Genomic DNA, 26676 nt, shown 5'->3' with positions numbered 1-26676 from the left:
AAAAAGGGCCCTGAATAATGCAAAGAACTAGACTGTAATTCGTTCAACAACAAGAAAATGGAACTCTGTGGTGGCAACAAAAACTGAAGGATTAATAGGAATAGAAACACGGCAGAAATGTGTAATAAACAAATCGCCCTAAAACCTGCTTATAAATTACATGAGAAAGTTAGCATTCAAATATAAAAATCAGGGTACTTTACAATTAATAATAAAAACAAAAGAAAAAACTATGTTTTTTCCCCCAATCTGGGAGAAAGATATTCAGCTTATTCAAAGAGGGGAAAAATCACTAAGTCTTCTTTCAGCAATGGAATACCTTTTTATAATTAAATTATGTGTTCATTTACACTCATGCACATAATCTGATAAAGTTCAGAGCCTAATACATGCACTTCTTCAATTCCCTACTAATTTATTTCATTTTAAATTCTTTTACATGTATTTTTAAATGAAAAGAAAATACTGACACAAAACAGGTTAGGGAAGATGGGTACTGAGAGGGTACCAAGTTGATGAAGGCTAAAGCAGAACAAAGATAATTCAAAATAAGATAACAGTCAGTCACTTCAGCAGTGCAACACTGGCCTGCTACAGTCAGATATTTTTTAATCTTCTGTCGTCTAAGCCTGAAGGGGAATATTCCTCCCTCCCAACCTGTTTTCCCTCACTTTCAGCATAGGAAGGAAAGGGCTTTTTATAAAATTTATTTCATCTATAGCTTGTCCTTCTCTGCCAAAGGCAGCTCACAACATGATTAAAACACAATTCACCCTTTCCCTGGTATTGCAAAAGTTAAAACAAATACAATTAAAAATAAATTACAGAGTTAAGTGTTTTGCAATAATCATTGATTTAAAAACAATTTTAAAATACTTAAAAAAAAGAAATACGAGGTATAAAGGAGTAAAAGAAAAAATTTGTTGCTGTTAATTGAAGTCAATTTCAACATGGTGACCCTATGAATGAGACCTCCAAGCATTATCAACATAATTGCTCAGGTCTTGCAAATTCAGGACTGTGGTTTTCTTGATAGGAATCTATCCATCTGTAATGTGATTTTCCTCATTTCCCACTGCCTTCTCCCATCCCAGTCATTACTGTCTTTTCTAAGGAGTCATGTCTTTTCATGGCATGTCCAAATTCCCATTAAACTCTTTTTGGTCAGTTGCAAAAAAAGTCTGCCTGGATTAAAATATCTTTCCCAAGTGGCAGAAAGATATCTGGCCTAGCTTTCCCTGGAAGAGTGTTCCTGAGCCTGGCAGCAGATACCAAACCGCCACAACCCATCTCTTGTCCCTCCGAAATGTGCTCTAGGACCCAGAGAAGTGCCTCTCTAGATATCTTAAAACTAGGGCAGCTCTTGTTATGCTACCATCATGATGCTTCCTCCTACACTTCTCTTTCTGAATCAGGAAACGTATGTGTAAATTTTGTGTTGGATTAACATGCAGTTGCTGGGCATTTTTTGCCATAATATGAAAGCAAGCCTACATAATAAAAGTAAGTGCTCCTTTTTTTAAAAAAATAAATAGTAGCGTTAGCAAATGTTTATTATCCTATAAGAATAAAAGTAACTATGCATAAGTAACTTTTATTTGTATACCACTTTTCCATCTGATCAAAGCGGTTCACACAATGCCAGTTATGTGACATATGTCACAATACAAAGCAATACAATACATCAAGGAATACAATATATCAACAGTTATATCAACAATATTACACAGTTCAATAAAAGTCTAATACCATATACAAACAATTAAAAACTATCAGTTGTGGTTGGGCATCCGGATCTTAATTAGGGTGTTCTATCTCTAGAGTGAATCCGGGGTTTATGCTATCTGAAAAAGGTAAGTTTTCAATGCCTTCTTAAAGGCTTCCAGTGTGGAACATAGTCGGATCTTTTCGGGAAGGGCGTTCCAGTGAGCGGGAGCTATCGCCGTGTAGGCTCTCTGATGAGTAGCTACTAATTTTACCCTGGGGTATTCAAGTAGGTATGTCCCTGATGTTCTGAGGGCGGATTATGTAGGGCGGATTAAGCTGAAAGCCACCTATAATGAGCCCACGTATGACACGGGCTCACTGTAATTCGGAAATTATTCTATGTAAAATTTGCACATGGTTGATTTGTATAGAAAACAGCATTTTTTTCTGTGCAGAAAACTTATCATTTTGTGCAGGAATCTTCTGCACTGAAATATTACTTTACACTCAGAAAATGCTCTTTCCTGTGCAAAAAAATGCTACAATTGGGAATTTATTATGTGAAAAATTTGCAAATGGTTGATTTGCATAAAAACAGCATTTTTCTGTGCAGAAACCGACAATTTATGTGCAAGAATCTATACTTCTGAACTGAAATTTTATTTTCCACACAGAAAATGCTGTTTCCTATCCTCGCAAAACCACTGTGTGCAAATTTTGCACAGAATAAATTTTGAATTGTGAATAACCTTTGAAATTGACATCGTTCTCAAAAACTTTTTCACAACGGGAAGAAAATTGCTGAAATTATTTGCTGCTAGAGTATATATGCAAGAAAAAACTTAGTGAAGAACTACATCCCTAATGGCAATCATGTGGGATATGGTATGAAGGGCTTGGAGAGAAGATGGAAGGAGGAGTTCCCTTTGTGAACATTTAGGAGCCAAAGTTTGTAACATATAAGGTTCTGATGCAATAGAGCATGTGGCAGAGAATAAAAGATGCTTTAACTGTTGCATCAAGGCAAGGAAAGAAAAACCGAGCATGCACTGGCTTATAAATTCTGTAAGGGATAGACAGACACACAGAGCCTGCTTCTATTCTCAGCTGGAGTGGGACATTAAACACACATGTAGCCATTTAGTAAATTAATCTTTTTAAAAAGAATGAAAGAATAAAGGCTTGGGATGAAACAGAGAAGAGTAAATCTTTAAGAAACTTGTGTAGCAACAAAAGGCCAAACCCATAAAAAGCTTCCAAACATTACTGCAGGAAAGATCCAAGTTCTGTTTCACACTCTAGCTTGGATCCTACCTCACCTTGATTTTGTTGTTGTTTATTTTTAGATGGATCATAGCCAGATTTTTGGGGGAGAGGGGGGCTGTAAAAATTCTAAAATGAAATCATCCTTCTTCCCATGTGCATAAAACACCAGAATTTTTTAAAACGAATAACTATGTGCACTGGAATATTACTCATCTCTAGTACGAAGAAATCAAACTAAACCAAGCTGAGCACTTGATTTTAATTGAGAGAATGTGAAAGCATTTTTGTACTTAATGAAAAACTAAACCTCACCAGTTCATTCTGAAAATATTTCTACCTTTCACGTGCAAATGCATTTTATTATAATTAAGCTGAGTAAAAAGGAAATTCTGAAATGAGACTGCCAACTAGGACAATCATTTTGAACCAAAAGGATGAACTGATATAAACTAATATGTCAATTCAGAGATTACGTGCACAGTGCTAGAACTTCAGTTGAATGTAAAATAAAAATAAAGGGAAGAGCATATCAGAAAGCCCTTTAGTTTTACATCTAAAACTGGAATTGGGGAAGTAAAGCATACAGCTTCATCATTTTCATATGCTGTGACTCAGCAACACTCAGAGCCTCCCAATGCAACTAATACTACCCATTTTTTGTTTCATAAGGCAAAGACTTGAGCTGCACAGAAAATGGCAGCAGCAGAGACATGCCGTTTGAAGAAAAATGTGAGAAGTAATTCCATGAAATAATGTTTGTAATCCTATTCCCTTTCCTATTCTGGCTAACTTTAATTTTTAAGTTTTTATTGAAAGTAATAGAACTTTTAAAAATTCCACAAAACAGAGTAACATTTACAGACTGTCAGCATTTCTTAACAAAACATGTAACGAACATATCTTTTTCTAGCCTTCAAGACAAGATGCCACTCCAGAGAATGACATGAGAACCAGGTGGATCTAGATTACATCCATTTTTATTAAACAAACAAAATAAAAGGAAACCAATCCATAATAAAGGAGTCCTCATGCAGTTCATTTCTCGAGTTGTGAATTCAAGTTGTGTTAATTTTTCTTTGAGAGCAATAGACTATAACTTCTCTTACCAATAGTTTGAAAATAAAGAATGCGGTCTTATCCATTTTTGAGCAAACACCATACAAGCTACTAAACAAACAACAAATATACTAGTTTTTTTGTTTTTTTCTAATATGACTTTTGTTTTCTTCTACAAAGAGAGTAAACCTACTGCTGGCAAAAGTGTATTTTGTTTTATTTGTATTTTCTGCCATTTCCATCAAAAAGCTTCCAACCCAAATGGACTTAAGGACACCACCACCACATGTGAAAGGAGGTATCTACATCATTTTAGGTCCAAACCACACTACTGACATAATCCAGTCTGTGGCAGCTTTAACTGCTCTGGCTCAGTCCTAGGGAATCCTGGGAACAGTTATTTATTGTGGCACCAGAACTCTCTGACAGAAAAGGCTAAATATCTCACAAAACTACAAATGCCAGAATTCCCTAGCATTGAGCCTGGGCAGTTAAAGAGGTCCCAAAGTGAATTATTTATAAAGGCGGGTTATAGACCGCCATGAAAGTACGCGCAAAGCACGTACTAGGGTTAGGGAGGTGCGGTGCTTCCGCACCTCCCTAACCCTAATACGCACTCCGCGCATAAAAAATGACAGCAGCCGTTCCAGATGGCTGCCGTCATGAGGACGTCACGGCTGCGCCGCCTCTACATGGGGCGGCGCGGACGTGATGTCTTCGCTCCACGCCAGGGCGCCCTTTGCGCGAACCAGGAAGCAGCTCCATTTCGGAGCTCCTTCCTGGTTTGAGGCGCCGCTTTGCTTCGTTGGGCGCAGCCTTCAGACGGCTGCGCCCAGCGAAGCAAGGAAGAAAGGGGCCAAGTGGCCCCTTTCTCCCCTTCCCCACCGCCGCGGGGTGTCCTTGGGGCTTGAAGCCCCAAGGACACCCCTTTTCAGGCTGTGGGGAAGCGGCGTTTTGCTGCTTCCCCGCAGCCTGAAAAGCAGCGGATCGGGGCCTCAGCGGCTGCCGCTCTGCACGCTGAGGCCCTGATACAGCGGGGAAAGGGGCGGGTGCAGCCCGCCCCAAATGGGCGGTCTATAACCCGCCTTAGTGTGTTAGTTTGTCCAACACTTAGCACAGTGATGGTGAACCTTTTAGAAGCTGAGTGCCCATACTGCAATCCAAAACCCACTTATTTATTGCCAAGTGCCATATCCCTTTAGCTTTCTAGTAAATTTACAGTGCTTTATAAATAAAGGTTAATAATAATAATAATAATAATAACAACAACAACAAACTCTGGCAAACTCCATGCTGGGGTGACGGCACATATGCCCACAGAGAGGGCTCTGAGTGCCAACTCTGGCACGGGTGCCATAGGTTGGCAGTCACTGACTTAGCAGATGCTTATTTATTTATATAAGTGAGTTTCAGTGGAGTACCGTATCACTTACAAATAATTTTAAAACACTATTCACATATTGTAGCTGAAACTGATTTTAACAAAGAGGCTGTCCATAGTGAGGACCATAAATTATCTTCTATTACAAACCCTAGATATTTCTTCCAGACCAGTTTTGGAATTAAGTTTCACTGAGCTCCTTGGACCAGATATACATATAATACAAACTATGATTTGACAGGTAAGCACATGAGCAGGAAAAAAGACTGTGCTTGCACACTTCCCTCTCCTCCTTCTTGATCCATGATCACTAGAAACTGTGGGTTGAAACAACTTGTAGTCAAATGTTAACAAATCAACCCCGGAATGCTCAATTAGTTTAACAAGCAAATGCTTATTCTAACTAAAAGTACTGGTTTACAGGTTAACAACAAGACAGGAATTGGCCAAAGGGAAACAGAATTCGGATTTCTTCCTTTTCCTGTCTGTGTGTGGAGTGGAGGGATCCTTCCTGCACATGTGCATAGCATGATACTATGGTTTAGTGTTCATTCCAAGTATGATCAGTGGGATGTGAAGTTGGCCTTCCGCATTTGCGGGTTTATCATCTGCAGATTTGATTATTCACAAGTTTGTCTGGGGGCGGGTGGAAAGAAGGGACAGATGCTTCTTTCCTCTATGTCCAGTGCTTCTATGTGCACAACATCTGTGGGAAAAACAGGCAGGGTAGGTGAGCAACCCCCCCCCCCCCCAGCAGTACTGGCAGTGCCTGGCAAAGGAAGAAGGCAGGGAAGCAGCTCTGCTCCCCACAGCTCACTCCATAGCTCCTGGCACCTCCACATGCACCCTAGCCACTGGAGAAGGAGGCAGGGAGGGTGGGTAGAGAAAAGGCAAGGAGGGTGAGCCAGCCCCCTTGGGGATCATGGTAGCTGCATCACCCCGTGTTTCCTCCCGGCCTCTAAGAGGGTCCTACTGAGAAAAGAGAATGCCACGTATATTCAGTTTTCCAGAGGTTATTCATCCCTAGCCCCCACAAATGTGGAGGGCCTAGTGTACTTCTAAGAAAATGTGTACAGTGTTGCATCACACCACATGCTGAACTTAGGAACTTCTGCACTGACTTGGCTTCTTCTACTTATGGCTGACAAATCTTCTTGGCTTTACTTCGCGAACGAAGATTCAGGAAGGACTCATCCGTGCTTTCTACAAGCGCGTTGATGACGTTGGATGTATCCTTCGAGCCTGTGGAATGGATTTTTCTGGTGGAGCGCAGCGTGCACAGAACTGGCCTCACCCTTTAAACCAGAGGTTCGACTGCTGAGGCCTTGACAAGCATGGACAGTGGCAGTGAGGTCCTCGGGTCGTAGGTTTCATTAGAGTGTCCTTCTCTTAGATGGTTGACCTTACAGGGTTAGACGAGCAGCATCTGCCCAGGTTTGGGATTAGAGTTTTCCTTCTCCTAGGATGGTTGCCATAAGGCTAGAGAGCCCATCCTGCCCTTTGGCGCTCTTGGTCAGACCCTTTGGTTGTGACCTGTCTGGCATGGGAGGCCCTGCCGGTGGCTATTATACCACTGCCAGCATAGCTCACAACTTCATTAGGGTACGCAAACCTCTCCCCCACACAGTCAGAGCATAGCTGGAGGGGAATAATGTACAACCCAAGGTAACGAGACAAAAAGCAAACTCCATCTGAGGGCAGTCTGAGGACACAGGCGAGTTCATAAAGTGACAGATGTTTGATGAAACATAACTACTCCATCTGGTATTATTCATACCATTTCAGATTTTATTTTTATCTCCTCAGGTATTACTTCATGTACAAAAATAGTAAAAGTTGGCAGAAGAATTTATGCTTACAGCACATCCATAATAATGAAATGGTTTGGAAATCAAGGAACTATTGAACAGTCTAATACAAACCAGAGGAGCTGAACTTAAAAGAAGAGGGTTTGTGCTTTTAAAAAAACAAAAATACATGAACTGTAAACCCATGCATGAACCCCATCTGTTTTTAGAATTCCTGTTTTTAGGTTTCCTCCCAAATTATAAACAATAATCTCTATTAAGATTTAAAATACCTTTCCATTTTGAAAGAGTAGTTGCTGTAATTGTATAAATGGCAGAAATTTCCTATGGCATTTGTCAGCAGACAATTAAAATTCCTCTTTCTGCATTTGGGGTACAATTGTCTCCTTTTTGTTCACAATCACATCGCATTTATATTGGGTTTGGTGTAGTTAAATTTGTTTTAAATATAAAACTGAAAAATATATTTGTAACATAAATACTACAAACATAATATAAATCTATTCAAAATGTAATGTAACATATATTTATTATATAAATGTTTATAAAATAAAATATTTATAAAATATCCACAATATAAATATTTAAAAACTTATAAAAACAGTCTCTATCCTATAGTTATCTAGCATGCACGGCCACCCTATACATTCTATTAAGACATAAGCCCCTGGGACTTTCTCAGTTGGTACACCCCTTATTTAAAAGGATTTACCTTAAAATAATTTATGGTAGGCTAGCACCAGGACCTAATTTATGACTGAGCATCCTAACCTTTTCCTACCCCTTGGAGACTTTCTGAGTCATAATAATAATAATAATAATAATAATAATAATAATAATGGCACTTCACATTTTCTTACCCAAACTGCAGAAGCTGGAAATTAACAAAACCAAAACCTTGTGAAAATCCTATAAACACAAAGGGTACTGGGTAGCAACCACACACAGAGAAAAACATTATTTAAAAAAGCACTTTTGGAAAAAGAAGGAAAGCAAGAATCAACACAAAGGGATTTCCAAATAAAAATAAATAAAATCATATAATTTAACTAGTTGCATGATGCCTAGAATATTCACACATTTTCTCATTCTCAGTGAGAGGCTGTCTTGACATGTCATGTTGCATAACTGATGTAGGCGGTTTGTCTCAATCCACTGAGTTAAATGAGATTTGCTTGTATATAACTGGAATCCTAGATGCTTACTAGAGAATGAGGATAAGGCTCATTTACCTCAATGGGAGTAATCTCCTAGTAGAGATGCACAGGATTGATTTGACAATTATATTAAAATGTAGCAGAGAAATTGTAAGTGATGCACACTCCTAACATCCAGCTGTAGCTTCTTACCACTGCCTCTAGGAATTTAGAAATGTGTCTTTTACTTGCAGTGTTCTATCCTTTCGGTTTCTCACACACTTTTGCAGGGTGAAAGTTTGAGCGATGCAACAAAAAAACATTTGGTACAGGAATTATTAACGGGAGAACAAAATCAGGCAAGTGATCCCCCAGTGATTCATTTCTGGCTCTTTATGTGAAAATAAATGAAATTAAAGCAAAATTTTAAGTTGCAAAGACTCCCCCCCCCCTTTTTTTTTTATTGTACTGTACTATGAGACAGCGTGTGCTCAAGAGAACAGAGCAGTGGAAACGAAAGCCTGCATGCATGAGCAGCTTGGGCTGTTCCAAAGAATTGGTTTATAATGCTAAATAATGGAATAATTTCCCTAGCAATGTCCTTGGTAAGCACACAGAGTGTGGCACGCTAACATTAATTATACAGTCCATTTTCGTCTCAGTTTCCCGGAGTTTAGCAGTTGTGAATTGGTGAATATTGTTCACTGAGATGAAGCTCTGGAGGGTGTCATATAAAGCACTCAGTTAGTGGAAAGGTCTGGGGAAGGCCCTCTTTCCTGACATTGCATAACAGATGTTCATCCTTTTTCATGTTGAAAAACAATCTGGGAAGAGTAAATACTGACTGCACGCAACATGGATGGAAAAATTCCACAACTTCATATTCAAATTAAAATTTCAACAGATGGGAGGCACAGCCCTCACTGGTACAGTTCATGTGACTTTATTAATATTGTTAGCATGGCTACTAACAAGCACCACTGTCATTGTCACTGATAATTGTGCAACTAACCAGTTTGGCTTTTCAGACACACACACACTGTACTTCTTCCTAATTTCATAAGACATGCTTAAATGTTTGTTTTTTTTACATGTAAGATCAGACACCACAACAATAAGCTTGGTTATCACTTTTCTCCTTTTCGTCTCCAGGCATCCAAAGGCTCAGATTGTCCTCCGGTTGTTCCCACACGGACCCGGACTCAGCTCAACACAAGCTGACCCAAGCTGCCGCAACCTAACAAGTTATATAACTGCAGAGCCTAGTGTGGGAGGTAACTGACTCAGCGCTTATCCTTAATAACCATTAAGAACAGCACACAGATACATGCAGGAGGAACTCTGCTAGAATAATTCCCATGCATTTCAAGTTCTACCAGGCAAGAAAAGCCAGGATGACCCCCCCCTTCCAACTGAATTGCCATTTGCAAAAATATGCTCTGGGAACCACAAAATGTTCAGTGTACAATGAGGAACAGTGCAACGTCATGTCCGTTATTCACACACCACTGCATCCCACCCAGTGATCTGTTTGGGATCCTCTTGTGTTGAACGTCAATGGCATTCTCCCTACGCGCTTTGATTCTAATGGTTATCATTAGTTATTTCTAAAGTACCTAATGTTGCACTAACCAACACCTGTAACATTCTCACCGCATTTACAACCATGTGCTGAATTCAGATCTTGGGGTGGGGTGGGGGGGATCTCAATTAGTCATTTAGCCAAATCTGCTTTCCATATAGACTGACAAGACAGACCACTTCTGATTGAAACCAGTCCAACAAAATGTCTTTTTCAGGGAACTTTGGGGATGCCAGGTGTTTGATTTCTAAGGAGAGTTTCCCCCTAGACGTTTAGAAAAAAAGAAACCTAAATGAGGGGTAGACGATGTTAGGAAGTGTAATGTCATTTAATCCCCAAATGGCCAAATTTCATCATGAAAAACCTCACAAATCTTTTTAAAAATTCAGAAATTACATTGCATTTCACGAAATGAGCATACAACTTGTCTTACTATTTAACTGATGGTTAGTCCCAACTAAAAAAGATCCACTGAATCAATTACCAGGTTCCCAATGAGGCAAGCAGATCTGTTCTGGATCAGAATAATAATTAGGTTTTGGCCAACCAGTTTTGGGTTTTTGTTTTTTTTACAGTCAATCATGTAACATCTGCTGTCTTTGTATTCTTAAATCTCTTTCAGAGACGTATTTGCACTAATCTAATATTAGAATGCAAACTTGTCAGTGCAGTAGGTGCAGGTAACACCACACACATACACACACAGAGTTGTTATGCCAGAGATTTTTGTCTGCAATAATAATAATTAGCAGCACAAGTGTGTGTGTGGGGGGGGGGGGGGAATTGTGTGGTTTAAAATAACATAGGTTTTTCTTCTCTCCTTTTTGCTAGTTCTGTACTACGTATCTACTCCATCCTGGCTTGCTCAACCAAGAGCTCTCTAGATGTGTTCAAATTATAACACCATGGGTAGTGATAATGACATTTATAGTCCAACACATCTAGATGACACCTATATAGAAAAGCTGCCTTAAACACTGGTTTATGAGAGATCAGAGGCAGCTTAGCTAGACTAACATCCCACAAATCATTATCAGCCTTTTAATGCACATTTTGCTACCAGAAAGTAAAAAAACTGAGTAATATTATGCAAAGCAAATAGGGAAATAAGTGCTAGTTATTGGTAGGCTGCATAATTGTGAAAAGAATCTAATGCAAGTGGAATAATAGTGGAGCACACATTTAATAGACATTTGTATGAAAGAGACCTATTTCAACTCCTTAGATCTAGGAGAGCAACATTTTTGGGGCCAGGGGGAAAATTTGCCCTCCTTTCAGGTATCCGTACTCTCCAAAATGCCAAAATATCTCAGTTTTTCTTCAGTGCCCCTTTTAAAATGGTGAATAGGAATTATTTTGAGAGAGAATCCAACAAAAATGAATATGGGGGCTGGGCAGGAGTAGTTTTGAGATGCTTTGTGCATTTTAGGGGATTCCTGTGCAGTTTTCAGGCAAAGGATCACATAAAAAACATGCCAATATTAAAAAAGTTGGAGGGCTTCAAAAATTGGCGGGGGGGGGGTTGGTGGGCAACTTCAGAGGCCAGAGTGAGGTCCAGAGGTTGCATGTGAACTTCTGGAATGCCCTACCCCACCCAAGATAATAATCAGGGTTTCTGAATCTTGTTGTAAAACTTAACTTTTATGTTGCAAAGCATCCCACTACTTTCTCCAAACCCAGGGCGATATACTTTCTTTTAAACAATGCATTCAAACCAGAAAGACAAAACTAGTTTCACAGAGGAAGTTAAATTCTGTCCTTCCTAAAAGAATTGTTCAGTTATGCAAATCTCTAGATGCCTACTACTCAGCAAAAACAAACCCCTCCTTTCAGATATCCCCACTACAAAGAAACGATGTGAACTGAAAAATCTCACTTCTTTCACAGACACGGTTCCTTACATCATGGCTGTTTAGAAAATGATGTGCCAGGGCTACAATTTTTTTCAGGGGCAAACTTGCAAAGAACCCGCAAAACTGTATTTTCAAATCTGGCAAGTGTGATAGAGACATTTCCGTCAATAGGGCATGGGAAAAACAAATCACCAGTATTATGAAACCAAGGGAACATGGATGTTTTGGCCATTTCTGTTACCATCTTTTTATTAAATAAATCTGCTTGAGTGAGGAGGGCTCTCAAATTAAAAGAATGGGGTAACACTCCACAATAAGAAGAAAGCCTGCCCAAACACTGTTGGATCTGAATCATTTGTGATCCAACGAACAACACACAGTGGCTCAATACATTTCTTATTTTTACTTGGCTGCCTGAGACTACAAAAACAGGAGGCAAACAGCAAATGGGCTTGGCTAGGTCAGATGCAAGCTGTACAAGCCTGCATGCACACTTTTTGAAATTTAAGTATAAAGTGTCATTTATAAAAAGAAAACATGTAATTGCAAGGTGCTCTTAGATGTGCAGGTTAAAAATCCAAGTTATATTAGTTGCAAGATGGTGATATGACAAAATTGCATTACTATGGCCTGTTACAGACTGCCAAAATAAAGCTGCTTCGGGTCTCTTTGGAGGTATGCTATTTAAATGATGCAGGGGTGCTAAGAGTCCAGAGGTTGCGCCAAAGCCACACTCCATTCCTAAGGACTGGAGTGCAGCTTTGGTGCAGCTTCCGGATTCTTAGGATGCATGCATCATTTAAACAGCATACCTCCAAAGAGACCCAAAGCAGCTTTATTTTAGCAGTCTGTAACAGGCCTATGTATCTCAAACCACGTAAACCAGGAACAGCAGCTTAGTATCATCATCAAAATCAACAACAGTTTTATCCCACCTTTCCATCAAGGTATTCAAAGTAACAGTGATGTCCCTCAGTTTATTCTCATGTAACCTAGGCTGAAAGTGTGAAACCAGCTCAGAGTCATCCAGTGACCTTCACAGCGATGGGCTTATGAATCCAGTACTCCCAGACCTGGTCCAAGCCTCTCCATTATCTCAGTGGAGGATTTTTTTTTCCACCAGGAGAACCTTTATAAGGATGCTAGTGGTATTATAAATTTTGAGAAAGGGAGAGATTCATCCAGTAAAAGGACAATGACAGAAGTAAGGAACTTTTGGTCTTCCAAATGTTTTGGACTTCATAATTCCTTACCAGTGGCCATGCTACCTGGGAGCTTATTGGAGTTCAAAAACCTAACATTCACTGCTCCTGATTTAACACCAATTCCATATGTGAGACATGGGGGAGAGGTGTGGTATCTGGGGCACATACAGCCCCTCTAGCCCCTTTTTGCACCCTCCAAAGTGTTCCTGATGATAATGGTGGAAAGCCATTAGTGAAATTTGGTGGTGCAATCTACCGCCATTGTGGTATGCCACTGAAATTCAGTTCCAAAATTGTAAGTGAACAAGCAAATGTACAGCACCCCAAAGAAGATGGAGAAAGCAGAAAAAGAGAAAGGAAGGGGAAAGAGGAAAATAGAAATGGAAAAAGAATGAGAAGTACAAGAAGGGTAAGAAAGATGGAAGGCCAGAGATAAAGTACGGAAAGAAGAAGAAACAAAGAAAAGGAGAAAGAAATGAATATGAAAGAGGGACGTTATTGGAAGAAGGCTAAAACAAGGGAAGGGATATGAATAGACAATTTATGGGAAACAGCCTTTAAATTCTGGTATGCATTGTTTCTCATGACTTTGAAACTACTCGTTAATTTCTGTCTATAATTTTACTTAATTCACTGTTTTGCTGTTTGAGAAATGATGCTATTATTTATCTCTTACTTATTTTTTCTCTTATTATTAATTATATTAACATTATTTTTATGTATTGTAAAGTCTTTTCAATTTCCTTTTAACTTAAACATGGAAAAATTGTATGCATGCACATATATGATGAAGACGCATGTTCATGCTTAACAGTACTTTTTCCAAGCTTTGCATATAAACTAAGTAGGTAATGTATAATTTCAATTATTTTGAAGTATTCTTTTTGCTCGGTTTCATGCACACGCCTTCTAAAACTGCTATCACACAAGTGACCACGCATATATGAAAGACAGCAATGCCCCTTGAATGAAAGGCTGGGACAAGCACAAGGCACATAGTGCAGCAGAAGAAACCATCTGGTTATCCTGCCTCAATGACTCTCCTTTTTCTCAGATTGACAGCTTGGCTACTTCACTTCATCCCCAACCATACATTAAGATGGGAAAGAAAGATAATTGACTGAAGATTCTACAGATGACTGACTGTGCTACGAAACAATTGTGTTGTGTTACTGTATGGAACAAAGGCGTGGGGAATTGTTCTGAGAGGCATTTGAGAACAAATGTGAATGATCATGCCTATCGGCATTTTCATTAATGCAAAAGGAACTAAATGGTATGAAACCTAATTATTGAGAGAGTTGTTTTTTAATTTTTTTCTTCCCTTTAGAATCTCAAATTCTTCCATTGCAAAACATAGTTCAAACAAGGTACAAGGTATTATTTGCTCAGTTCTCAAAACAAACCTGGATGACAAATGTTGGGAGGTATACAGATTTTGGAATATCTTCAACAGAGATTTGGGGTGGAGAAAAAAAAAAGAGTATACTTTAAAAATGAGAATGTGGTATTTATATGGAATAAGGGCACTCAGGCACAGCATGGCACAGACATCCACCACAATGCAGATGCTTATTTCATATTGTTTTATTTTCCACATAAGATCAACAGTGTATATTCCTTCACACCCAAATTGTGATGGGGAAGATTGCTTTGAAAGTGCAATATTGGCAAAAAAGGTCTTCTAGAACATGGCCACACACCCCGAAAAACCCACAAAAAAATAAAAGCTGTGAACCTAAAGCTGGAAGCCACAAAAGGAACCAAATAAACTTCCCTATGTGAAATCTAAGGCTTTCATGGCCGGCGTCCGTAGTTTTTTGTGGGTCTTTCAGGCTATGTGGCCATGTTCTAGAAGAGTTTCTTCCTGACGTTTCGCCAGCATCTGTGGCTGGCATCTTCAGAGAAACCTCCCTACCTTGCGTAAAATTAGGAAAAGGACTTATCTCTTGTTCCTCCAGGTGGGAGGCAGTTCAGATGGGCCTTAATATTGGGTAGGGGATATTTACTGATTTTGGAAAAATTTTCCAGTCCTCTAAAATGTCTCTGGATATTTGTTTGTTTGTTTAAAATAAAAACCCCAGAACTGGTTTGCACATGACTTTATAGTCATAAATGCGTACCTGCTGACCAGCATATGTGTGAATTTGCCACCAAAACTCTGTCACCAGAGACATAAATTTCACATGACACCTCAACCACAATGCATTTCTGGAACTAGCTGATATGTTGAGCTGGCACTCAAAATTCAGTCTAAAGACGTGACACATGAAGCTAAACAAGATAAAAGATCTGAATCTCAGTTCCCCAAATGTATGTTGGTAAACTATATTAGTATAGATGTAGGGGGAAGGGGAACAGCCAATACAGATTACTGATACATTTTTCAAAATTTTAATAAAACATATACAAGTCCACAAATCATTTTTGCTACCTTGTATTTTAATTAATGAAAACAGTAACTTAAAGGCCAAAATTCAGCTTCACGTAAAAGCTGACATTTATTCACAGCACTCTGATCCCAGCTTACATGTTTTAGGACCTTTTGATTTAGCCATTTCAAAGATCATTAGAATGCTGCCATCCACCGTTTCCTTAAAATACTGCAACTAGATACAGAATTGCCTCATCTGCTAAGAGATTGGTTCCAGTGCAACAGGTAAAATACTTCCAGGTTCATTCTCTGCTAACCCTTGAAATGCCAAACCTTTTTCACACATAGGAAATAACAAAGCAAGGAAGTCCCAGGCCTAAACATGCTTTGAGCAGCTACATGTCAAAATAGTATTCACTGCACATAGTTCAAATAAGGTGAAGCTGCTAAAGGAATGTTCTAGTAAAAACAAAACAAAATCAGGCACACATCCTTTACGATTCTTCTTACAAGAGTCTAGTTCTCTTCATCTGGACTTCTTGGTGCAACCAAGAGGGGAAAAACCCTCATAAATAATAGAATGACTTATTCTATTTTCCGCTATTGTTAGAACATCAATAGACCATACCCACAAAAGCAGCAGCATTAAAGCAGCATGCAAAAGCAAAATAAAAACAGAGGAGAAATATAGAAGAATTGATTCCATGAATATAAAATGTATCTGCAATCACAGAAAACTCTACATGTGGGGATTTCTAGTTATCACATTTATTTCGTTCATTATGGAACTTGAAAACAACAGCAGCATTTATTATAGCACACAGCCAGCACAAAGCAGTAAAAACAGATCTAGCAATCAAATACTGTATAGGACTACTTTTGCAATAATCTATGCTTATCACTTCCCTCTTTAACACATTTACTCCTAAGTCATTACTGATTTCAACAGCATTTAGTCATTACAGACTTCAACAGAATTTAGTTTCAAGCAGGTACAACTTGCAATATTAGCATCAGTATGCTGACTGACATAATTATCCATGCATATCCATGAATAAGCAAAATATAGATATTAAAAAGAAACTATGTCCTTGAACAACAGTTATCTGTTAAAGCCATTTCTCCTGCTAGCTGGCAAAAATTGCATGTTATGTTAAACATGTAGCTGCTGCCCACAGTAGCATGTATACCTTTCATTTTCTATTCTCTTTCTCTCTTGAATATGGTTAAGACAACAGATCAAACTATATTCAGGTCTGGCTGACAGGAAGTTCTGGAATTTCAGGTAACGAAAAATGTTTTGCCTTCTGCCCAAATTATCAGGAGAGCAAAACCAAAAAGACTGTCATCACCCAGTTAGCTTTAAATAACAGAGGATAGAGATGGGATTTGAAAGTCTGATGGTGGACACACAGTTGGGTAGGTCAGAGTGGTAGAAAGTGCTTCAGGTATGGGGGGTACCAAGCCATATCCAGTTTCATACCTAATTAGTAAGACTTTGAACAAAAATTAAATATGTGGTAATGAAGACTATAAAGCCGGAAATAGGCAAACTCTTGATGTTTTAGCTTGATAGGAATCTCTTGTTTTTCTCTTTTCAATCTGACATAGCAAACCTCTATTTTACTGTCAAAAGCCCCAAGCCACAGCACATTATAAAATAACCACTTTCTCTCTGTTCAACAGACTTTCATCTGCTATAACAGCTACATTAAGAGTTCTGCACAACATATATTACATATTAACATCACACCTTCAGACCACAATTCTCTCATTTTTCAAGTCAACCTAATTAGATTTTCTTTAAAAGATACTGTACTTAAAATTGACACACAAAAAACTCAACATGGTAGCCTTCACAACGCTAGTAAAAACAGATAGAAAGCCAGTGTGATATAGCTATCAGGGTGTAGTACTAAGGCCAAGAAGACTATGGTTGAACTTTTACTTGGCCAAAACATTTACTGGGTAAACTGGGGCCTGTAACAATCTCTCAGCCTCATCTACCTCACAGGATTGTTGTTGGAACAGAAAAGAGGGGAAGTATCATGAATACTACCATAAGGTGTCAGGAGGGAAACAATTATCAATGTAGCTAGTAAATACAATAGATAAGTAAAACAAGACTGAATGTTAACACTTACTATTCACAATGTCTCCCTGAAGCTGAAGAATTTGTGGGACAGGCATTGTAAGAATAACCACATCAAACTGGTCTGAGGAGCCTGTATTAACACAGACTTCCCATTTCCCATCTCTGAGGTAGATGTGAGTAACTTGACGATCATAGAAGATATCTGCATCTGCTTCAGAAAGAAACACAAATTATTGTGTGTCTGAGCAAACTAAAGAATCAATAAGTACCCAAAAGGGCAATCAAAATGGTCAAGGGGCCAAAACAATTCCTCTGTAATGGAAGACTACAACATTGGTGTTTGAAAGGGGCACGTTAAGAGAGGGAAAGGGATAGGGTAGAGGTATATAAAATTATACTTGGTGTGGAGAAAATGGGTAAGGTGAGGACTATCTCCTCTCACAATACTAGAACTGAATGCCCTGACTAGTGGGATATTTAGGACAGGCAAAAAGACCTATTTCTTCACACAGCAAACTATGGAATCCACCACAAACGATGCAGTGCTGGAGGTCAATATAGATTTTTTTAAAAAAGGATCAGATGAATTTATGTATAATTATTCTTAGTTAATGAGTGCCATTCAACCAAATTAATGTGCAAGGGGTGATAGCTACCAATTATGATGGGCCTTAGTATCCTCTGGGTTTGGTTCCAAGACCCCACTCCTATGGATACTAAAGTCCATGGATACTCAAGTCCCATTAAATACTGTGGCATAGTAAAATGGTGTCCCTTATACAAAATGGGAAAACCAAGGTTTCTTTTTTGGAATTTATATTTTTTTGGAAATATTTTCAAACCCATGGATGTTTGAATCTGTGGATAAAAAAATGTGGATACAGAGGGATGACTGTATATCAACTCAAACACTGGGGAAAGGATTCCTCTAAATATCAGTTACTTTAACATATGAACAAGAATATGCTGTTGCATTAATGTTCTGCTTTGAGGACTTCTCACAGACCACTTTAAGGACTGCTGAACTACACAACTTGGGTCTGATCCAGCACAGCAGTTATGATGTCTTTAACATCACAGATACCTGTGTCTTATTCAGACTAGACTATAGTAGTGTGCAGTGGCAGATGGTAACTCCTGTGTCAATAAAATAGTGAATCCATTTGGGGTTTTCTGAAACAAGGCCACATAGCCCAAAAAAACCACAAAAAACATTTGGGGTTTTACTTTGAACTTTAAAAGAACCTATCTTTCCCAATAGATTTAGCACCCTGAATAGATCCTTTCAAGTTCAAACTCAGGTTGCATCCACACTGCAGAAATAAAGCAGTTTGACACCACTTTAACTGCCATGATTCAATGCTATGGAATTCTGGAGTTTGTAGTTTTGTGAGATATTTAGCCTTCCCTGTCAGAGAGTTCTGGTGCCCCAATAAACTACAAATCCCAGCATTCCAGTGTTGAGACATGGCAGTTAAAGTAGCGTAATCCACTTTATCTCTGCAGTGTGGCAGCAGCCTAAAACATGGGACTTGAGATATAAATCTCCCCAAATTTTGTTCTTCCAAGAATAAATAACTTTACCAGTTTTTTTATCACTGTGAGAAAATCTTTGGGAAAAATGCACCTTTTAAAGACTATCTGCATTTAAGGACTTATTCTGTTCAATTTTTTGTGCAGAAAATTAGTTTCCTGCATTTCTTATTCAGGGTTGTTATTTTCTGTACCAAAAATGCTGTCTTCTGTGCAGGAAACTTGTAGTTTTCTGTGCACAAAACCACATCCACATTGCAGGAAAAGTGGCAATGTGGATGTCTTTTCAGATATTCAGACATAGGATCCACTAGTAGCCTCCACTGGCAGCATGTTGTGAATATAATTTCAATGATTGTTAATTGACTAAAACCAAATATAGTGGGCCCTTGATATCTGTTAGGGTTTGGTTCTAGCAACCCCAGTGGATTCCAAAATCTGTGGATGGCCAAGTCTCATTATATACAATGGGTAGTAAAAATACTGTCACTTATATGAAATGGCAAAATTAAGGTTTGCTTTTTGGAATTAAAAAAAAATTCAAGCCGTTGATGGTTGAACCCTGTTAATTCAAAATCTGTGGCTATGGAGGGCCAACCGTACTTATTAAAATAGTGGCATATAAATTCACTGAACAATAAATGAACACATTCTTAGCACTTTTAAAAGCTATTTGTTTGGACTAAAGCTCCCAGTATCCCTAAACTAACATGGCCGATGACCAATTGGTTGGGAGATTCTGGAAGTTCTAATTCGAAAGAAGTAACATTTCCAAGGCCCCCAAAATTATTTCCATCAAAGCCCTAGGTAGCTGAAGGCCAGAATCCTTAAAGAATACCCATTGCCCACCCATTTGAACAACTGCAACTGCAAAGGGAAGGGGTGCAACTGAACTCACAAAAATGTAACAACAAAAACCCTCTACACACCCAGAAGTAGAGGTAAATCCATTTCTGATTTTGAAAGGTATTTTTAGGCAAAATTATGCAAGGGATGTGTAACATGTTTAAAATGTTTAACAACATCAAAAATCCACAAAACAGTGATACCTTTAAGGGCTCAACCAAAATGCATTATATACATGTTGCAACCTTTCGAAGCTCCACTTGCTTCTTCATCAGGCAAAGTTGTTAAAAATCGCACAGCAGAAAGGAAACAAAATGTCGATATTAGTCATAGGCCTGCCTTTCATCAGGATGTTGTGGTTACTATTATCTTTTTGTCTTGCTATTTTATTTCCTGGACTTTAAGAATGTTCCAGTACCCACATAACCAGAATACCCCTCTATGCCATCTGAACTGAGGACAACCACAACACCTTGGCAAAATGCAGGACTATGACTAACATCATTTTTTTCTTTATCCTTTATGATTTTTACATCTTTGCCTGATGAAGAAGCCAGTGAAGCTTCAAAAGCTCGCAACATGTATATTGTGCATTTTGGTTGTTCGATTAAAGGCATCACTGTTCTGTGGATTTGGGATATTATTGTACTTTGCTCTATTATTATTATTATTATTATTATTATTATTATTATTAACCTTTATTTATAAAGCGCTGTAAATTTACACAGAACTACTAGGGCTACTCATGGCATTGGGGCTACCCTTTGCCCAGTCCTTGTTTATATGAGTCTACAACTGGACCCTCCTTTGCCAGAGACTGGGAACAACTAATTGATTTAAATTGTTATTAATTCAAAAGAAGTTTCTAATATTGTGGCTTAACTCATTAGATTGACTGATTAATGGCATAGTTAATTCCATGCCGTAAGTTCATTGATTAAGATATACATTAATTTCATGTCATAAGTTCAAAATCAAGTTAATCGATTGTAGGATTTTTGAATTAATTAAAGCCGGTGGTTTTATATCCGCTGGCGGATTAGCAAGACATGAAGGCTGGAAGAGAAGAAGGATCAGGATTGGAGGAAATGGCCTTGTTGCTAAGCGGGCTGCTCTGCTTACTGTTGTCACTGCTACCATGAAGAGTGAGGCAGAGGAAGTTCTGGAAACCCAGCAAAAGAATAACTAAGAAGCAAAGGAACAAAAGAAGAAAGAGTGTCCGGACATGAAATGAAATGGGACACGGGATGGATTTGTTTGCCCAGCCCTCAACCAGTCACAGCCTTTGCAGAATGTCAGGCCATTTTAGGTCTGAAAGGCTAGAGTTCCCTCCCTTCAATCTTACCTTGTAGGTCCCTTCAGTCCCCATCCACTATTGTTTTTGCTCTGGTTTCTATTATGTATTTATTATTGTATAACATGCAAAGGTCCAAAACACTGCAAAAATAATCCAGTTTGAGATCACTTTAACTGCCCAGGATAAATACTAGGGCATTGTGGGAAATGTAGTTCTGTGAGATATTGAACCTTCTCTGTCAGAGAAGTCTGGTGCCACAATAAACTACAGTTCCCCAGATTCCCTAGCACTGAGCCAGGACAATTTAAAGTGGTCTCAAACTGAATTATTTCTGTAGTGTGTTTTGGACCAAAGTGAAAAGTTTTTCCCCAACTCATCCCCTTTTTCACTTCTTTCGGCTTCTCTCCTCTTTCTTCTTCCCTCTCTTCTGCTTTCCATTCCTCACTCATTCTGTGTATCACACACTTTTGGGAGTATATGATTATAATTATTTCTATCCTGAATCTTCACCAGTTTACAATGATTAAAAAAACCAATTAAAAATCAACAAGATACAGAAGTTAAAACACAATTAAACAACCAGGGGGAAAACACCAAATCCAGGTTACAACATGTATCATTAAAACACAAATACATCAGCACAACAATTAGCAATATCCAGCACATTGTGTAAGATGGGCCTTATATAATCATTCCTCAAATGCCTGTTGGAATAGAAAAGTATTTGCTTGTCTGTGAAAACAAAGTAAGTTGGGTGCCCCTCTAACGTCTCTGGGAGGGGAGTTCCAGAGCTTGGGGGCAGCCACTAAAAACACCCTCCTTCATGTTCCCACCAGATGTATCTGTGAGGGTGGTGGAGCATAGAAAAGGGCATCCTTTTCTATGGAGCTGTTGCAACAAGGGAGTTGTGTGCTCCCTATAGCCAGTAGCCATTAGTAATCTGGCTGCAGGTCTTTGGGCCATCTGAAGGTCCTAATTGCTCTTCAGAGGCATCCCCACATACAGCACATTACGGTAATCCAACTGGGAGATAACTAAGACATGTGTCACCATGGCCAGATCTGATATCTCAAGGAATGAACGCAGCTGTCATACAAGCTTTAACTGTGCAAATGCACTCCTAGCCACCACTGAAAGCTGGGCTTCCAATGTCAGGGTTGAATCAAGGAGCAAACTCAAGCTGAAAATTTGCATCTTCAGAGGGAGTGTAACACCATTCAGCACAGGCTAAATCCCTATTCCCCCATTTGCCTTTCGACTGAACAGCAGCATGTCCATCTTGTCTGGATTAAATTTCACTTTGTTTGACCTCACCCAGTCCATTATTGATGACAGATCCCAAAACAGCTTTCTTAGCTTGTGCTGGAAAGGAGTAATAGAGTTGGGTATCATTGATGTACTGATGGTACTGAACTCCAAAACTCCAACAACCTCTCCCAGCGGTTTCATGTATATGTTAAATAGCATGGGGAAGAGAACTGAATCCTGAGACACCCCACAGGCCAATGGGCTGAACAGGAGTCTCCCAGCACCACCTTCTGGGTTCACCCCTCCAGGAAGAAATGAAGCCACTGTAACTATTCCCCAAACACCATCCCAGCAAGGTGACCCAGAAAGATATCATGGCTGATGATATTGAAATCCACTGAGAGCTCCAGCAGAGCCAACAGACACACTCTCCCTGTCTAGCTCCTGGCATTGGTCATCCACCAAGGTGACCAAAGCTGTCTGTGTCCCATAATAAGACCTGAAACCAGAATGAAATGGAAATACATAATCCGTTTCATCCAGAAACCCCTGGAGCTGTTCATTTATTTATTTAATTAATTTCAAGGATTTATAGCCTGCTTTTCTCCCACAATGGGATTCAGAACCTTGCCGAAAAATGCCATGGAACTCCATGGTAATCCTTTATTACTCACACAATACTGCAAACATGGCTAATACATGGCAAGTATTCCTTAACGGAACGTTTCTGCTATTTTCTTTTTTCGGTTTTTCTTTAGTTCTATCCTCCCTACTTCACTCATTCTGTTTTTTTACCCACACCCGTCTTCAGAGTATCACACATTCTGAAGTAGGGACAGAAAGAATATTCACAATTATTCATTTCCAGGTCAAAATGCAGGTTTCTTGACAATTAGGAACCCCATGGGGATAAATGGTAGAGGAGCAAGACTTTTACACCATTTCCCTCAGTATTAGAATTTCCTCCAGTATTGTGGAGCAATTATTCTGTGGAGAAATATACTTTTATGCACCAAAAAATATTTTCTACATAGAAAATGGCTTTTCTTTGCGTAAAACCATTTCCTGTCCAAAGAAAGCATATTTTTTTTGCATTAAAAAACTATGTATATTTCTTCACAGAATATTGAATAATATTCCACAACACTTCAGAACACATGTGAATACATGGGGACTACTGTGGAGAAATATATATTCGGCTACATGTTTCTGATCGGTATATATATATATATATATATATATATATATATACACACACACAGCTACAAAGAAAAATGTTCTGCATATACACAGAGACACTCCAAACATTTCTGGTTTAGAATTCGTCATCCTTTATTCAAGACTGATCTCTGTAGCTAGTCATATATAGTTGCACTTGCAGTGAATCTGTGTCTCCTAGCTGAAATTAACTCATTATTTTTTACTAGCCTTTAACACAGGGTGGGAATCATTTTGCCTGCTAGATGCACTCAGACAACCCCTAGTAGTCCTAAACCAGAATAGCCAATTGTAAGGAATGTTGAAAGTTACAGTTTAACAACTTCTAGTGGACTGTATTGTTCCTTTAGCATCTCTGTTTATTAACCTTTAATAAACAAGGCGATAGAAGGAGAAGTGAACAGGCCACATGTTTGTTGTTTGTTGCTGTGTGCGTTCAAGACATTTCCAACTTATGGTGACTCTAAGGTGAACCTATCATTGGTTTTTCTTGACAGGTTTCTTCAGAGAGCTTTTGCCATTGCCATCTTCAGAGCTGAGACAATGTGACTTGCCCAAGTTCACCCAGCGGGTTTACATGGCTGAGCCGGGATTCGAACCCTGGTCTGCAGAGTCATAGTCCAATGCTCAAACCACTACGCCATGCCGGCTCTCGTTGGTGAGGGTAGAAGCAGATTAAAAAAGAAGAGGGAAAAGGATTCAATGAAAATACTTAATTGAGGTTGTAAGATGCAATCACACTGTTTAGGACAGCCTGACCATTTCCAGGCACGCTGAAGTCCCAGTATCCCCAGGCAAGAATTGCATTATCTACTTTGTGGTACATTAAAGGAATTCTAGGCTGGAGAAAGACAACTTTAAAAAAAAGAAAAAGGGCACTTTTGAAGGTGTCAAGAAGATATATAACACCAGGATCAATGTGAGCAATCTCTTTGCCATTTTCTGTAAATCCCTTGCTCTGCCTGTTTTCAATGGTGAGATTAATGATAATTTAGGGACTCTATAGTTAGCACATCCTGAAGGGTTGGCCTGCAGCCGCCACTTTTCACTCCGGACTGGGGCTGTAGCAACCTCATGCCGTGGCCCCCATCAGCCTTTTGAGGGCACAAAAAGGAGCCCCAAAAAAGCGGCTCCTTTTTGCACCCTTGAAAGGGTGCCATAGCTGTGGAGGTGCGGCTATATGGCGCCCTGTCTGCGCCCCGTCACCTGAACACAACACCAGAGGCGCTCCATGATGCTGCACGCCATGTGGAGCGGTGCGTGGCATCAGGTGCCTGAGGGGGGCAGGGTCGGACATGCGTTGTCAGGATGCTGCGACCTGACTCTGCCCCCAGGCCTGCATTTCAGACTGGTCTGTGAAGGCCCTTAACCAATTAAAGAAACATAGGGGGTTTGGGTAATTTATTTTATTTATATTAATTTATTTCTAATGTATTAATTTCCTAGGTTCTAACATTTAACATGTTAAACCTAATGTTACAAGTTCTTATCTCTGTCACTATGCCTAAGCTCTTAAGTGCTCTGCATCTGTCTGGTCCCTTTACTAGTGGCATTCTGGAGTTAGGAATGCTTGCCCCTCTGTGGCAAATCACTGGAAAATCTGCTAGTAGATCGTTATCTACTTTCTGTCTAGGATTGTATTCTTAATTTTCACTTTCAAACGTAGGATCTATTTCCACAAAAATCTTTTTGTATTTCTGCTCCAAAATCTTTCCCACTTATTTAAAGTCCCACATATATGTCAACATACATGTGTTAGTCTAGAAATAGTCAGTTCCGAAAACCATCCTTCACAAACATGCCAGATCACTATTACTGTACCTGACTCCTTTAAATAGTGCTTGACAATCGATGAAGTTCCTTGAGGTGTAACAAAATTCTCTGCTCCTTCCTTCACCACCATTCCTTCTAATACAGCAGTTAATGGCTTCAGTATTCCATGGGCCAACAGATCTTCATAAAAGCTAAAAGAAAGTTTTAAAAAGCCACAAAAAACAACACATAAAACATAAAATAAAAATAAATAAAACATATAGTTAATGCTTTAGCTGACCAAGTGGACATATACGTCCCAAAATGTAATTATGGCATTTTCTTTCAAAGTACAGTATCTATCAAGGTATGATGGGCCTACAACCATTACAATCAACAGATTTTACACATGTACAAGTAGCTGAATGGGCTTTCAGATTTAATGGAAAACTATTTTACTGTAGCTCAACAAAAAGGACTGAGGACTGATATCAGAACCTTACTTGTTTTGAAGATTAGGTAGAGCAACTCATATGTACTAGAAAGATGAGTGGTGCATGGAAACCTAAGCAACTACTTCAGCACTATGACGCAAGACAGGGTGGGACACACTGTTGTGACAGATCCTTTTACCCAGGCTGGTCCCAAAACTCCAACCCTTAGGAATCCTAAGAGTTAGGCTGCATCTGCACTACAGAAATAATGTAGTTTGACACCACTTTAACTGCCATGGCTCAATGCTATGGGATCCTGGGGTGTGTAGTTTGTTGTGGCACCAGAGCGCTCTGACAGGGAAGGCTAAATATCTCACAAAGCTACAAACAGCAGGATTCCAGAGCACTGAACCATTAGTTAAAGTGGTGTCAAGCAGATGCAGCCATAGCCATGTTAGTCTGGAATATAAGTAGACAAAGGCATGTTATAGCACCTTTGAGACTAATTGTGACAATGAAGCTGTAGCATAAGCTTTTGTAGACTTGGTCTACTTCCTCAGACGTAGGAGTCCTGCCACTCACCCTGCCCTTGTTCCCCCCATTCTATCCTTGCTTCATTGGGTTACTGGGCCTTAGGATCACCCCTATAAATGTGAACTTGGGGTTGTGTTATTTCTGACTTATGGAGACCCTAAGGCAAACCTATCATGGGGTTTTCTTGGCCAAATTTGTTCAGAGGAGGTTTGGCATTGGCTTCCACTGAGGCTGAGAGCATGTGACTTTCCCAAAGCCACCCAGTGGGTTTCATGGCTGAGGAGAATCAAACCCTGGCCTCCAAGTGCAACACTCAGACCACTACACCACACTGGGCCTTAGGTTAACCCC

At 39.3% G+C, this 26676-nt stretch overlaps 1 protein-coding gene across 4 annotated transcripts in view; it reads right to left on the bottom strand.

Annotated features, from left to right (window-relative positions):
* The window catches only part of LOC149318725 (renalase-like), a 171492-nt gene that overhangs the window by 136745 nt on the left and 8071 nt on the right, over positions 1-26676 (bottom strand). For 3 of the 4 annotated variants that reach the window (XM_089510348.1, XM_089510349.1, XM_089510350.1), the window contains exons 3-4: positions 25427-25569; positions 17513-17674 (exon numbers count right to left, since the gene is read on the bottom strand). In XM_089510348.1, coding sequence (XP_089366474.1) covers positions 17513-17674; positions 25427-25569 — 305 coding nt within the window. The remainder of the gene's footprint in view (positions 1-17512; positions 17675-25426; positions 25570-26676) is intronic. The other variant, XM_089510351.1, reaches the window with a different exon arrangement.

Source organism: Sceloporus occidentalis, unplaced genomic scaffold, assembly GCF_023333645.1.
Source record: "Sceloporus occidentalis isolate IW3139 unplaced genomic scaffold, rSceOcc1.0.p SCAF_2, whole genome shotgun sequence".
Taxonomy (NCBI): domain Eukaryota; kingdom Metazoa; phylum Chordata; class Lepidosauria; order Squamata; family Phrynosomatidae; genus Sceloporus; species Sceloporus occidentalis.
Note: the sequence above shows the minus strand (reverse complement) of the source record. Positions and strands in the feature narration are given on the sequence as shown.